Source organism: Podarcis cretensis, assembly GCF_951804945.1.
Source record: "Podarcis cretensis genome assembly, chromosome: 1".
In the NCBI taxonomy this organism is placed as follows: Eukaryota; Metazoa; Chordata; class Lepidosauria; order Squamata; family Lacertidae; genus Podarcis; species Podarcis cretensis.
The window spans coordinates 140,475,606-140,490,191 of NC_137170.1; the positions used below are offsets into that span (position 1 = coordinate 140,475,606).

A 14,586-nucleotide genomic window follows, 5' to 3' on the forward strand; every position below is an offset into this window, starting at 1 on the left:
AGGAGGTCGATGAAACAAGGGAATGAAAGATAGAATATGGAAAAGGTATGATGTATGCTATTAAATTGTTTTTGTATTGTTTTGTTTAGTTTATTGTGTTTAGTCTAATGTGTTAAGGTTGTGTTTTGTATAGTTTATATATTGTATTGTATTGCTTTTTCTCTTTTTTGTTCTTTTCTTTCTTTTGTCTTTTTCTTTTTTGTAAGTTTTAAAAGTAATAAATATTATTTTTTTTAAAAAAAGAAAGCAAAGAGTCTTGATTTTGCATCGTATGAGGCTTCTTCAAATGTGTTTAGATTAAGTTGCTTTGGTCAGTGTCCAGAATTCGTTGAAAATCATCATTCATGATGTCAATCCTAGATTAAATTTGTGCATTTCTCTGCTTTTCAAGTATACACCAGTCAGTTTTTACTGTCAGATTTAGTTAACTAATTGCAGCTTACTTTGCCCATAAAGCACCAACTTTATAGTACTTAGAGGAGGCAGATGAGCAAAATAGTGGCTAGAGAGGGTCCAGTGAGTTCATATCAGCTTATAGTCAATGGATTTAAACTAGACAAGCACTAACCATACACAGAAATTCAATTATTTCATTTGTTGAATTAGTGTATTTGTAGTGTTTACTATGCAAAATGATTTTTCACAATGTGACAGAGATGAATAGTGCATTGAGGAATCTTTTTCATCAACAGCTGGAGAACTGTTAACCTCGAGCCTTTGGGAAGCCTGCATGAAGAAGAAGAAAAGGTTGGTTGTGTTTCCATCCATCTGATAATTTATAACATTGCTTTTGTTTTATCCAGTAGTTTTGTAGATCTCTTAGAGCTGGAAACTATTTTCCCTCCCAAAATAAACAGTATCCTTGACACACACTTGCATGTTTATGAATTGTACAAGCGAGGAAAGGAAACAATAAGATCAGAAATATTGTATGAATGTTTTCTTAAGGTATTGGCTAACTAGTGCTTGAAAGTTCACAAAAATAAGTTACATCAGCCTTTTCAGAAGTACACCTTGAATGACCCCAAAGCCATTTTCACTTGCAACATCTACTGTTAAATTCTGGCTGAAATATCTTTGCTGAACATATGTTCCTGCTTCAGTCTTTCAGAGGGGAAACTTACCGTATTTTTTGCTCTATAAGGCTCACTTTTTCCCTCCTCAAAAGTAAGGGGAAATGTGTGTGTGTCTTATGGAGCAAATGCAGGCTGCGCAGCTATCCCAGAAGCCAGAACAGCAAGAAGGATTGCTGCTTTCACTGCGCAGCAATCCCTCTTGCTGTTCTGGCTTCTGAGATTCAGAATATTTTTTTTCTTGTTTTCCTCCTCCAAAAACTAGATGCGTCTTGTGGTCTGGTGCATGTTATAGAGCAAAAAAATACGGCAGTCAAAATCAAGCAAGCTGTCACCCATTTTTCAAAATTTGCTTGCCTGTACTGCAGGGTTATCATGTTCCTCCTTCAGCTGAAAATAGTAATTTAATGAATGACATATATTTAGACAGGGCTGCTATATCACATACACTGCCATATTTCACAATCTGGCAATGCAAAAAGTAGAGTATACACATTTAATAAATCATAATAGAGCCGCACACGGACACCACAAGCCTAGATTGATATATTCACGGATGCCAGAGAGGTGCAGGTCCTGCAAGTCCTATGCACAGTGCATTGAACAACCCTACAGTAGGCACAGGCAAGAACTCTGGTTACCTAAATCATTGACTTTTAAGTTTGGTTTTACATAGCTATCACTGCTCTTTATGCTTTTTGTTTCCCCCCGACCCGATTTCTCCCAACAGCACCCCAACCTATGTGTATGTCAGCCTGCGACTATATTTCATACCCCTGATGAAATAAGCCTGCTCCATCCAGCTCTGCCCCTTTTCACGACGTATTTATGATGTATTGGGGCTACTTCAGGTTTGGGGCAATTGCGCATCTAACGTACCTAAACTGGGAGTTGCCTGTATAAACAGCTTCATGTAGCACTAAAATACACGTTCTGACCAGAAATTGACCAGTATCAGTTTCACATACTGTATAAACATTTTAAAGTAATACCCTGCCTTCCGCTCTACTCTGCCCAGGATAGTAAAATAACCTGTGAAAGAATTGTGTCTTTTTACGGTTGAAAGATTGGTGTTTTATTCTTACCAAAAAATTAATGTATGTTCTAGAGATGTGCCAAGTTTTAAATTTGTATAGCTATAAAATGTGTTTTATAGACATACATCTAGGTTGCTTTTTTGCAGTTTTTGTTGTTTGGTTTGATTTCCTTTTGGTTTTTCCACAAAAGCTTATGCTACAATAAATTTTGCTAGGCTTTAAGGTGCCACAAGACTCTGGGTAAGATCCAGCATCACAACAGTTGATACATCATTTCCCCTCTTCCCCTTATAAACAATGTTTATAATCTGGGCACTTTAATATTTAGGCAGAAGATCTGTCAGATGATGCCTATGCTTCGCGTCATGCAAACTACGAAGACAAAGAGAGAGCACGGTGGTCGCTGTGGCAACAGTGTCGATGGCCCAGAAGGAACAGGCAGGTTGATACCTATATAAGAGAAATGGTTTAGTCATGTTGGCCACATGATCTTTGGACAAATGCCGGCTCCCTCTGCCTGAAGCGAAATAAGTGCCGTGGTTCATAGTCACCTTTGACTGGACTTAACCGTCCAGGGGTCCTTTAACCATAAGAAACCAAACTTATGATATGATATTTTTCTGGAACTATTATTGCTCAAATAGCAATATTAAAATTTCACTAAAATATATTGCATGTTTCACACACAACTTTGAATAACTAAGGAAAGTGTTTATTAAATGCTGTTTAATGCCCTGTCCCAGTAAAGATTATAGAAAAGGATGTGGTAAGACAGCACCACAGGAGGGTCCTACACTTTGCTACTCTTAAATGCAAGATTTCTTATACAGGCAACTTTCCATTTATGCACATTCAAGGCATGCATGATTGTACGCATCGCTGCAAACCCTGCAAAAATTGCCCCAAAAGAGTGCAAAAACGAAAATAGTGCCTAGCAATCCTACAAGCCGTTGCAAGTGCAATTCCATGAGCCTTTGCACCAACCTCAGGCCCATGGAAAGTTGGGAGTCTGAGCAAGGAGGTTTGGAGGGAGCAATTGTGTTTTGTTTTTTTAAAGGGCTTTTCAAGGGTTTCTGGAGGTTTAGAGGTGGTTTGCAGGCTTTTTCAGTGGTCTTCCCCATATATGTGATTTCACTTACCGTAAATGTATGGTGCCTTGGAATGTAACACCCACATAAATAGGGAATTGCTTGTATACAGTTGTCTGCATTCAATTTTTGGGTTATCCTTTCAAAATATTAAGAAATTTTAATTCTACCCCCTTAAAATATGACAGCATCTTATTTTCCATTAGATGGTTTCTGTTTGGAAAAAACTGGAGCTTTGTCTCATTAATAGAACATATAGCAGAAGTTCTGACGGACAAGATCCAGCATTGAAAGAAAAACAAGGCAACACTGACTTAATATCCGATTTTTCTGAAAACACTGCTGACGCTACTTCAGAAATCCACAGTTCTCTCTGCCTTAGGGAGTCACAGTCTTCAGAAAGAAACCAAAAAACAAAGGTAAAATATATATATTTAGTAATAGCTGGGTGTATTGACTTGAGTCCCACTGACAGAAGGGACCAAAACCTGCTATCTTATAAACCTTTTTGATTTAAATTATTTAGCATTATATGTATTAAAAGTGTAAAACTAATTTAAAGGTCCACATTGTGGTGGTGGGTTTGGTTTTTTATTAATTTTTTTAAAACAAATTAAAGCTAATATTTTTTGTTGACTATACTATACTGTTTTTAATTGTGCTATGTAGCAGTCACTAAGAATGTGAGCTAGAAAATCCCTGGTCATCCCTTACCTCAGTCCTGAACTCACTGTGGGGTGTAATACTACAAATCTAGCCCAGTGGGGCTTACTTTTGAGTAGATATGTATAGAATTACCCTGCATGACTGAAATCAAATCCACTTTCCTTTAAGTAAGTCCCATTAAACATAGTAAGCTTTGTTCTGAGAATTCAGGGATTGGATTGCAAAAGGCCTCAAGAGAGAGGCACTAGATCTTGGTTTCATAACCTTCATCAAGATAATGTTGTTCTGGGGAGGTAGCAGGCAGGAAGGTTGTTTGTACTACAGAGAGAATATGTGAAGAACATCAACATTATTTTTTTGTTAATTACAAAGACTGTTCATAAAGTGGAGGATAAACAATGTTAAGAAAACACTACTGCTTATTTTCAGTTGAATTCACCTCTTCCTCCCTCTTTCATTCCTTTCAGTCTGTTCTTTGGGAACGTCGGTCTTTTCCACTAAAGGTTGAAGAAGCAGGTGCTTTACTATGCCAAGATCAGATAACAGATCAGCAAGAGAATTCAGATGCGGCCATCCCCAGTGACTTTGACTGTACCTCACATGCTGCCTTTAGTTTACCAACTAACCAGCCACAAAAGAAAAGCTCTCCCAATGAGCTGGAAGAGTACAACGAAGCTCACTTGGGAATTGGCAGCATGAAAAAACAGAGGTGACAGAAAGTAATGTGGTTCATCAAGAAAGCTAACCAAAGTGAAAGAATGTGTAAGGTAAAAATATTTTAATGCTCCTAAAAGTGCTAACAGCTTTTGACTCACATTATTTTAAATTACAATACACATTTTGTCTTTTTTATAGTTTTGACAGGCAGGATAAGAGCCCCAGAGATGTAAAGAGTGAATGCTCTTAAACTGCAACCACCTTTGCCTACACATCTGAAAGGAAGACCTATTTTAAATGTACGTATGGTTGCTGTGCAGCAGAATAAGGTTTTTTCCCCATAGCTATGCAACAATTTCAAATGAACACAGAAAAAGCTACCCAAGAAGTTGTTTTTGTAAGTGGCAGGAGCACACAAGTCTACTGTCCTCTTAAGGAATCTGGTTTGCCCAGTGATACATCAAGCACTGTAAATGTGATGAATGGTTACTCAATTCTTACTATAGAAAGACAAAAAGCTTTGTGGGAAGAAAAATCAATTGAAATAATTGATTTTCTGAATTTCACAATGGATATGTTTCATTTTTGAGTGCCAGGGAAGGACTAAGAATTAGAAATACTATACTTTAGCTACTTAGCATTTTTATTACAACATTTTAAACACTTTGCCTAGCCTACAAAAACTATTATATTACACCTGAGCAGATTTCTGAGTAACCATTTCATATTTTGCATTAGCTAAAGAACTACAACATTTAATTAAATGTCAATAACACAAACAAGGCAATAACAATGTTTTAGTTACTGAGGGAAAACCAAATTATTTTCATACTCAAATTCCAGATTGCAGTGTGTGGAATGTTACCTGCATCCTCCCGTGATGCTAAGTGTTGAAAAGCATCACATTCAGTGATGTTAATGCAATATGACTGTATGCTGCTGTGAAACCGAATAGCTCTTCTGTGAGGAACTGTTGAAGGTTTTAAGAAAAGCCCAATTGTTAAGCAAGCTTTTCTTCAATGCCATGTCCAATTGTAGTCCCCCCTCCCCACCCCGGACTGGAAGTACACTGGATATTATAAAAATTTTCAGTTGCATTTCTACATTACAGACTGTTAAGATTGTAGCTTACTGCAAATTTGGTTTTTAACTTTTAAAAATACTTTTTGTCTAATGAATTAAATTTTTAATCTTATCTCTGACACAACTATTTTAAATGCAAGTTTTTAAAATTAAAAATTTTTTTCTGTACACTACAGTGTGATGTTGATAGATTGAGATGCTGAACAGAAAGATGAACCATGTACCCCTTTAGGAGCTCAGATTTTGTATGTAATATCACAAATCATGATTATGGCATGACATTGTTTGCTTGTCACCAGATATTTGTATAATGGATGATGAGCTGGCTAGTCTTTCCCTCTTCTATCTCTTCTGAATTTTTTCCAGGCCTGGGTAGCAGTTTGAGAGAAACTGCAGCGCCATGACTAAAGAGTGGCAGTTCTTACTTAGTTTGCCCTTCAAAACTTTTTAAGCAATATGATTACTGCAAGATAATTGAAATAATGGATATAGACACCATAAATTAGCCAGCTTGTCTTTACTCTTACCACACACACACACCCAGTCCCAGCCTGATAAGAGTATCCTTAGAATCTGTATACCATGTGTTTGAACCTGTCCTGCTAGCCAACAGCAGAGTTGACTCTTCCTGGGCATAGCATCTGTCTCCCAAATCTTTTCTAATGCCTTATATGCAACACTGTCATGAAAATAGTGCACTTAGGAGCTGGCCAGAACTCTGTTCTTAAATGTGACCAAAATAGCACGCGTAGCAAAGGGTGTGTATTTAAATGAAATAAATTTATTTGGTTCACTCTTAAATCCAACTTCATTTTCGCCCTATAATAAATGGAGAGCTGATCTACAACCACTCTTAACTCTTTACTGTACTAAGTTTCTCTGGCTATAATATTTTGAAAGACATACTACAGCTCTCAAAGAACTCTTCTTACAAATTAGTTTGTCTGATGTTGTGTGCGACTTCCATTTACCCAATTGGTCACAACCAAAATGGCTGTATATCTAGCACATTCTGTATTTATTGTAAATTACTGGATGCCATATCATAATTCACCTGTTTACCTCTGCATACAGCTACTGTACCTGTCCCCGAAAGTATTATTTTACACCCTCCCTTCAGTGTTTCAGATTTGTAGAGGATTAACTTGGGAGTCAGTAATTGGTGACCCTGTCACCTTCTTAGAGATTCTTATATTGTAATATTTTTTTCACAAAAGCACCTTCAGTTTAACAGGTGTTAGAGCAAGATCTTAGAGCAATACTGATTACTTTTTCATATGCTTGTATTCAGAAATCCCTGTATTTTGCAAGTTCTTGTTTTCTATATAGATTTTTTCAAGTAGACTTCCTGCTTTTACATCTCCCCTTCATTTTGTATCCTTAAATTTACAGAGCTTTAAGTGGGACGTGGGTGGCGCTGTGGGTTAAACCACAGAGCCTAGGACTTGCCGATCAGAAGGTCGGCGGTTCGAATCCCAGTGACGGGGTGAGCTCCCATTGCCCAGTCCCAGCTCCTGCCAACCTGGCAGTTCGAAAGCACGTCAAAGTGCAAGTAGATAAATAGGTACCGCTCTGGTGGGAAGGTAAACGGTGTTTCCGTGCACCAGAAGTGGCTGTATGCCTGCTCCCTTGGCCAATAAAGCGAGATGAGCGCCGCAACCCCAGAGTCGGTCATGACTGGACCTAATGGTCAGGGGTCCCTTTACAGTTACCTTACTAAGTGAACTGGACCAAAAACTAGTTATCAAGATCAGTTACTCTTGTTTATCAGTGTTTATTTTCAAAACATTTAAGTTATTAGGGAATGAACAAATCTGTGTTGAATGTAGAACAAAATACATTTGTCTTAGATTGCAAGCTGACACATACAATATTCAAGCAAGAGGCACCCTGATTTTGTAACGCATATTACAAAGTTTTCTGAAATCAAAGGATAGCACTGGACCAATATACTTCCATGCTGCCAAGATGATATTCTCTGCAGCACAGGAAAACCTGCAGTTTTCCTTTAGCAGCACCAAATTCCACAACATCCCACCCACACATATACAAGAAAGCAGCCCTCCCAAGTCGCAACCTGATTTCATCGGTCAAGGGAACGCTTTTGAGCAGTTTCACAACATACGTTCCTCAGGAGATTAATCACTGCTCTGGGATCATCACTCTTCATTATAGCACTCCCAGACACAATCATATTTGCTCCAGCCTGCAAAGAGGAAAAAGCCAGTTATATTTTAAAAGAAGAACTTACTGCATGTTTATATTCATGAGATGATGTAAAGGAAATACATTGTAGGGCTGTGCTCAAGACAAATTCGGCCTATTTGGAGGGATGTGTCATGTTCAGGTAACCTTGGATTGCAACAAGTTGGACTGGATGCCCCCCCCCCCACATCACAGCTGTAGAACAGAGGGAGCAGTCCTGCAAGGGGCACTACCTCTGGTCTCGGGGAGGAAAAGGTCGTCTTCCCCCACCCCTCTCCTGGCTATATGTTCAATTAGGATTTGAAAATGCTAATGAAACAAGCCCTGCCCCATATTGGGGTGGTTCCTATGTCAACCTGATGCCCCCCATGGGTCACGGTGACAGGCTGTGAGCAGCCCTAGTACATTCCAATAAGAAATTAAAAGCAACTTGTCAGATCTGCCATTCTAACTTTATATTCTCCTTGCTGCTCATCAGTAGAGAAAGGGCATTCAGAATTTCTCAAAGGTGCAAGAATATTCAACTATTCTGTTTCTGAAAGCTGCTAGTCTTACCTCTGCACATTTATGAATGGTATCTGGCCCTACACCACCATCCACTTCAATATCCAAGGAAGGAAACTGTGTTCTCAGCCAATGAACCTAGTTCACAGAAATAATATTATTACCAAGTCACAGGAACTGTAATCTCTAGTCTCCTTCCATGTGTGCAAAAACTAGGCATCAATCCTTAGTATAACAGCACTCTACTATGAAAACATTCAAAACATTTTCCATAATCCTACTATATTCACAGCTGCTGTACTCAAAATAATAAATGTCCAAATCTACCTTTGGCATCATATCTTCCATGAACTTCTGTCCACCAAATCCAGGTTCCACAGTCATAACTAAGGCCATGTCTATCTGATTGGCCCATGGTGCTAAATATTCTACTGTAGTTCCTGGCTTGATAGCCAAACCAACCTATGGAAACACAATAGATTATTATATATTAACTGAACCTACACCTTGGATTAGCAGTAAATCACACTTACAAAAGAAAGCTATGACATGATTCCCACTAACTCAACAGTGAACATTTCCTCCTGGGCAAAGGAGATCAGTACCCAGTGTTGTCTTCATAAGTTCATTTTTCTGCCATATCTGCATATGAATAAAAGTTGTTTCCGTGCGCTGCTCTGGTTCGCCAGAAGCAGCTTAGTCATGCTGGCCACATGACCCGGAAGCTGTCTGAGGACAAACGCCGGCTCCCTCGGCCAATAAAGCGAGATGAGCGTCGCAACCCCAGAGTCGGTCACGACTGGACCTAATGGTCAGGGGTCCCTTTACTTTTTAAGCTCTTCAAAACCTAATGTAAGCATTGATTTTACATTTCCAGTGATTAAATAGTATCTTGCGATCTCTTTCCAAATATACAATGCCTCTTTCCAAATATATAATTCAGTTAAAATTGTGCCACCATTACCACACAAAGATGATGAGAGCATTATAAAATTCTTGAACTGTATGGACATTTGAGGAGAAATGTGCTTGCTGTTTTCCAGGTGTATAGTTTAGATTATACTTGAGTGCACTCAACTCAAGTACAATCTAAATTAGATTGTCAAGATTGTCTAGAAGCACAGGCAGTTGCCAAATTGCACATGCCCTTAAGAAATTAGCTGCAGTCTACTACCTAAGGCAGGAGTTCCTAAACTGCGTGTTGCATGAACTCTGAGCCTGCCAGAAGAAAAACAGATAATTAAATGTTCTCACTAGCCCAGGTGTATAGCCATGGAAGAGACTTCACTCTGTCTATGTGTGGCTCACTGCTCTGCCAAGCCTCCTTCCAATCAGACTTGGCTGGGATCAGCTAGTTCTGCATCAGCTATGGAGCACTCAAGCACTCCCAATTTAAAAATTGGAATTGGCTATCTTCTGGTGGTTGCCTGCAACATATATACATGAATGAATGGTCTCAGCTTTGTCTCCTTCCAAATTAGAAGAAATGCCCCAAACAATGCCTCAAATAAGCAGAAGATACATGCTCTGTTGAGGGCATTTTTTTAAAAAAAGGTGCTGCAAAAACAAAACCAACCAAACAAACACACTAAAAGGGGTTGGGTGTTTTTTGTTTAAGAGTAAAGTATGTTTACAGCTGTAATTCAGACAAAGTGCTTCATCTTTCAGTGGTTTAAGGAAACGCTTACAAAGTAGCCCCAGAAGCTGTTAAACTGTTTAGCGACCCAAACTTCTCACCTTCATCCCATTTTCTCTTATGTCCTTAATGAGTGCCCCTGGATTGTTGGTAGCTTCTATGTGAAAGGTATATTGATTGGCACCTGCTACAGCCATAGGCTTCACCCACTGTTCTGGCTTAGCAACCATCATATGCATATCTAGAAAGAATCAAGTAGATCAGAAACATGAAAACAGCACATTTACTGAATCGCTACCTCAAGCATGCTCTCATAATTTATACAGCAAAACACGTGCACCTACTGCACCCAAATCTTGTTGGAAGCCACAGTGTATGGCTACCTAGAGAGATGCCTTACTTCCTATAACTTCTTGGAGTTGGAAGCAGCAGAAACCACCTATGGTCCCTCCTCTCAAAATGTAGGCTTTTCAGTGGCCAGCTCTCAATGATTTGTTTAAAAGTCCAAGCATTCTTTAGAGCATTCTGTGCAGGGTTCTGTTCCTGGCATGTCTGTGAAGTGTATATAAGCGGGCCCCACCAGATCCAAAACACGGTGATAGCGCATCAATTGGACGTGCCTAAAATGGTTGCTACCTGTATATGTAGGCTAAGAGCACTTTAAAAAATATTTATTGTGTGTTGCAGAATATGACAGTGTGATGCCAGAGTGTTTAATGTTCTGGCTAAAAGAAATTACTAAAGTGCACTGATTCTACAGATCTCATCACATTTGTTGGCTGTTTTTGTTTCAAAATACCACAGAATCATTAGCAGGAAAATTATTATCAAACAGGTACCGCTCCGATGGGAAGGTAAACGGCGTTTCCGTGCGCTGCTCTGGTTCGCCAGAAGCGGCTTAGTCATGCTAGCCACATGACCCGGAAGCTGTACGCCGGCTCCCTCGGCCAATCAAGCGAGATGAGCTGCAACCCTGGAGTCAGCCACAACTGGACCTAATGGTTGGGGGTCCTGTTACCTTTACCTTTAATGAAACTCATGGGAGACATGTTAGCTGAAGCCTTCTAGTACATGATAAAGTGCCAATGCTGGCTGCTAAGAAGGTAAAATGAAACTCCAGTTTTGCTTCTGAGAATCTTGAGGCAGACATTCAAACATTTTTAAAAAACAAATAGCTTACCGAAGAAGGGCTGCTGACCCAGCTGCTTCCGAAGGCTCTCTACAACAGGGTGGCCAAAAGTGATGTTTGGTACAAAATGCCTACCCAATTGGGAGGGAAATAAGAAAGATAATTTATTTTAAGGTTTTGAGAAAATAGTTCTATTTAGTTCTATACTACTATAAGTGTCAGTCAATTTTAGAATGGAAATTGCTTTCAGCTTTGATTTTATACTGCTATCGAGAAATGTTAAACGCCCCACAATTCAGTACAGGTGACTTGCAGCTTACATACATTTAACTTCCTATCTCTCTTTCTTGAGGATTCTTGAGGGATTTATACAGACCGTCTAGAGAATTGCAGACTACATACACACCAACACACCTCTCAAACTTCAATAGGGCTTGCATATTTATCTGCACCCTGAAGCATGTTTATACAACAAAAGAACAGAACCAGGCCAGTACAATTTCTTTTAGCATGCGCACACACCACCCTGATGCTGCTTATTTGAAGAGGGTTACATTGTAGCCCTAGTCTACTTCCCACAGACAACCCCACAGGGATGCCCCACCCATGAGGAAAAGTGAGTCAAGGGCTTCAGGGTCCACCGGGGCAGCAGGTCCCACTGTCGACATTTCTCCCCACACCCTTGTTTCTGATGCTACACAATTCACCACTTTTTTTACACTTAACTAATATAACCAAGAATGTTCCCAGTCCTGCAAGGAAGAAGGGAAGGAGCAAATATGTATGTGGTGCTTCCAGATAACAATTTATTTATTTGGTGCATGCATGCAGATTTTATGCAGCATTCACAGAACATTTTCATCAAAATGCTATCCTATATGATTTTTCCATTTAATGTGGATTAACTTTTTCCACAGAAAATCAAAGAACTTTATTAAAAGCTCTATGGAAACAGCAAATTGAAATTAATCAGGGATTAATGTAAAATCAGGGACGCGGGTGGCGCTGTGAGTTACTTTCTATGCACAATAAATCTTGCTTGTGTCTATCTTGCCACAAGATTTCAGACAAGACTTGCTCCATTTCACCAAACCCAACAAACGCTCACTAGGGGAGAGAGATTTGATAATTTGACAACACTAATGATTAGGTTGATAAAATCAGATTAATAAATAGATTGGAATGGATTAATAGATAAATATGTCAGATTATTAGATAGATTGTATTAGACTGAGTAGAGTAGATTAACAGGTGGGTTGATTAATGACATTAAATAGATAAGGCCAGAAAGCTAGATTAGATGGACAGATAAATAGATTAGATGATCCAGGTAGATAAAAGGGACGCGGGTGGCACTGTGGGTTAAACCACAGAGCCTAGGACTTGCCAATCAGAAGGTCGGCAGTTCCAATCCCCACGAAGGGGTGAGCTCCTGTAGTTCGGTCCCTGCTCCTGCCAACCTAGCAGTTCGAAAGCACGTCAAAGTGCAAGTAGATAAATAGATACCGCTCCGGCGGGAAGGTAAACGGCATTTCCGTGCGCTGCTCTGGTTTGCCATGCTGGCCAGGTCATGTCCTGGAAGCTGTATGCCAGCTTCCTCGGCCAATAAAGCGAGATGAGCGCCGCAACCCCTAATGGTCCTAATGGTCAGGGGTCCCTTTACCTTTTTAGATAGATCAAAATAATCAGATTAATGGATTGGATCAGACCGGGTAGATTAATATATTGGTTGGTTGATTATTAAAAAAAAATGATTAGCTGATTATATTAAATCGGTTGATTCTAAATACCAGATAAACAAAATCAGATTGGATGGATTGGATTAGATTAGATTGGGGAAAAAGTAAAAAAATAGTCCAGCAGCACTTTAGAGACCAACTAAGTTGTTCTGGGTATAAGCTTTCGTATCTCAAGTGTGCATGCACGCAAAAGTTTATGCCCAGAACAACTTAGTTGGTCTCTAAGGTGCTATTGGACTATTTTTTAATTTTTAATTTCGACTGCATCAGACTAACCAACACGGCCACCTACCTGAATCTGGATTAGATTGAATGGAGTAGATTATGAGGCAGATTGACTATATTAGATTTGCTAGACTGGAATGCGCATATTAAATCTACAGGGCTGTCGCGGGGGGGGGGGTCACCAGAGACGCCCCGCTGCGCGCGCCCCCCGCCGTGCTCCCCCGCTCGGGCTTCCGAGCCTCTTTCGGCCTCCCCTTCGCGGTCCGCGGCGCAGTTACCCGTCCATTACATCCAGGTGCAGGTAGTCCGCTCCGCAGTCCACCATCCGGCCGCACTCGGCGCCCAGGGCCGCCAGGTCGCTGTTGAGGATGGAGGGGCCGACGCGGCAGCCGGACGCCATGGCGGAGGGACGGGAGGGAGAGCTTCGTGGCGAGGCTTCCGCCCGCCCTCCTGGCCTGGCCGGAAACGAAGGCGCCGGGCGGAAGCGCGCGCCTGAGCCCCGCCTCGGCTTCTGGGTGAGCGTCGCTTGCGGCGCGCCCGTCTCGGAAACAAGCCACGCCTCTGCTATTCTTTCCCCCGCTCATCTTTCCCTCAGCTCTGCGGACGGGGTGGAACTACGCATCCCACAAGGCCCCGCGCGCGCCACGTGCCCGCTAATAGACTAAATGTTTCTTAAGGACAAGCAATCGATCAGTCCACCTCGGGGGCGGGGCTGGTTGCCGGTGCTCCGGATTGGCCTCTGAGGAGCTGCGCGCGTGGAAGCCTCATGGTGGGCGGAATTCTATTGGCTGGCTTGGAGGGGGAGGGCGACCAGCCAATCGCATGCAAGCGCGCAATCGTTCCCTTCCAATCGAAAGGCCTCCGTTTGGTAGGCGGGGGTCCTAATTAGCTGTGGTGGAAGGGAGCGCTGCCTGGAGCGCCGCGTTTGGGCCCTAGCGCTCCCTCCGGGTGCGCGGAGCAGCCTAGCTGGGCTCAGGGGGCTTTACCTACTATTATTTGTTAATTTTGTAATGCAGCTGTGATAAGAATTTTAAAGTCTTCGATATATAATAAATGTTCATAAGTGTACCAACCAAGCACGTAGATAGATCAGCACAGGAAGACCGACCTGGAACCATTTTGATTCCCAAACTGCCCCAAACTGCCCCAATGTTTTCTCTGCAAGGTCAAAGGAAAATGGAAAAGCCTCCCCATTGTCTTTTCCTTCACAAATCCTGTCTTAAGGGTATGTACCCAGGCAATCCAATCAAGTAACCTGCCAGACGGGAGATAAACAAGGACAGGAGAAAAAACAACATTCAAATGTTCTGTTTTAGACCACCTTTTTTGTGCTGTAGGTGTGATGTATCTGAGGGGTTTTAGGTTACACCCCTTCTGTGATGTATGTATGATGTTTCTGAGGGTGGTCTTGATCTATAGGGTGGCAATTTCAAAAGTATAAGACCTTGCACACTATTTTTCTGGGTCCCTCCTCTCTCCTGTGTGTGAGGGGAGCACCCTGTTGCAACAGATCAATAAAGATCAAGCTTACTAGCTGCTTTGCT

General features: G+C 41.0%; 2 protein-coding genes and 1 long non-coding RNA gene across 10 annotated transcripts in view; 1 reads left to right on the plus strand and 2 right to left on the minus strand.

Annotated features, from left to right (window-relative positions):
- The window catches only part of KANSL1L (KAT8 regulatory NSL complex subunit 1 like), a 46,467-nt gene extending 40,016 nt beyond the window's left edge, over positions 1-6,451 (plus strand). For all 5 annotated transcript variants that reach the window (XM_079977079.1, XM_079977080.1, XM_079977082.1 and 2 more), the window contains 5 exons: positions 693-747; positions 2,439-2,548; positions 3,449-3,617; positions 4,332-4,631; positions 4,720-6,451. In XM_079977079.1, the coding sequence (XP_079833205.1) occupies positions 693-747; positions 2,439-2,548; positions 3,449-3,617; positions 4,332-4,577 (580 nt within the window). In that variant the 3' untranslated portion in view covers positions 4,578-4,631; positions 4,720-6,451. The remainder of the gene's footprint in view (positions 1-692; positions 748-2,438; positions 2,549-3,448; positions 3,618-4,331; positions 4,632-4,719) is intronic.
- Positions 586-4,361, minus strand: LOC307220869. Its single transcript, XR_013841136.1, has 2 exons — positions 4,304-4,361; positions 586-726 (listed from the first exon to the last, which is right to left on the minus strand). It is a non-coding gene; the product is annotated as an uncharacterized lncRNA (long non-coding RNA).
- Positions 6,452-7,362: 911 nt separating the features above from the next.
- On the minus strand, positions 7,363-13,501 carry RPE (ribulose-5-phosphate-3-epimerase). Of its 4 annotated transcripts, none has more exons than XM_079983041.1 (6): positions 13,321-13,492; positions 11,130-11,209; positions 10,051-10,190; positions 8,641-8,775; positions 8,365-8,451; positions 7,363-7,810 (listed from the first exon to the last, which is right to left on the minus strand). In XM_079983041.1, the coding sequence occupies exons 1-6, from the start codon at positions 13,440-13,442 to the stop codon at positions 7,688-7,690; spliced, it is 687 nt and encodes a 228-aa protein (XP_079839167.1). In that variant the 5' UTR covers positions 13,443-13,492; the 3' UTR covers positions 7,363-7,687. The 4 variants fall into 4 exon arrangements, with proteins under 4 accessions (XP_079839167.1, XP_079839169.1, XP_079839170.1 ...); XM_079983043.1 differs by having other exon boundaries at positions 13,332-13,452; XM_079983044.1 differs by lacking the exon at positions 13,321-13,492 and adding an exon at positions 13,110-13,192.
- Positions 13,502-14,586: the final 1,085 nt, after the last annotated feature.

Excerpts from the sequence above, each read along its gene's own strand:
- RPE (XM_079983041.1), bottom strand. The coding sequence starts at position 13,442 with ATGGCGTCCGGCTGCCGCGTCGGCCCCTCCATCCTCAACAGCGACCTG. Across the intron at positions 10,191-11,129 it reads GGGTCAGCAGCCCTTCTTCG|ATATGCATATGATGGTTGCT; the intron begins GTAAGCTATTTG and ends GATTCTTTCTAG. Across the intron at positions 8,452-8,640 it reads TGGAAGATATGATGCCAAAG|GTTCATTGGCTGAGAACACA; the intron begins GTAGATTTGGAC and ends TCTGTGAACTAG.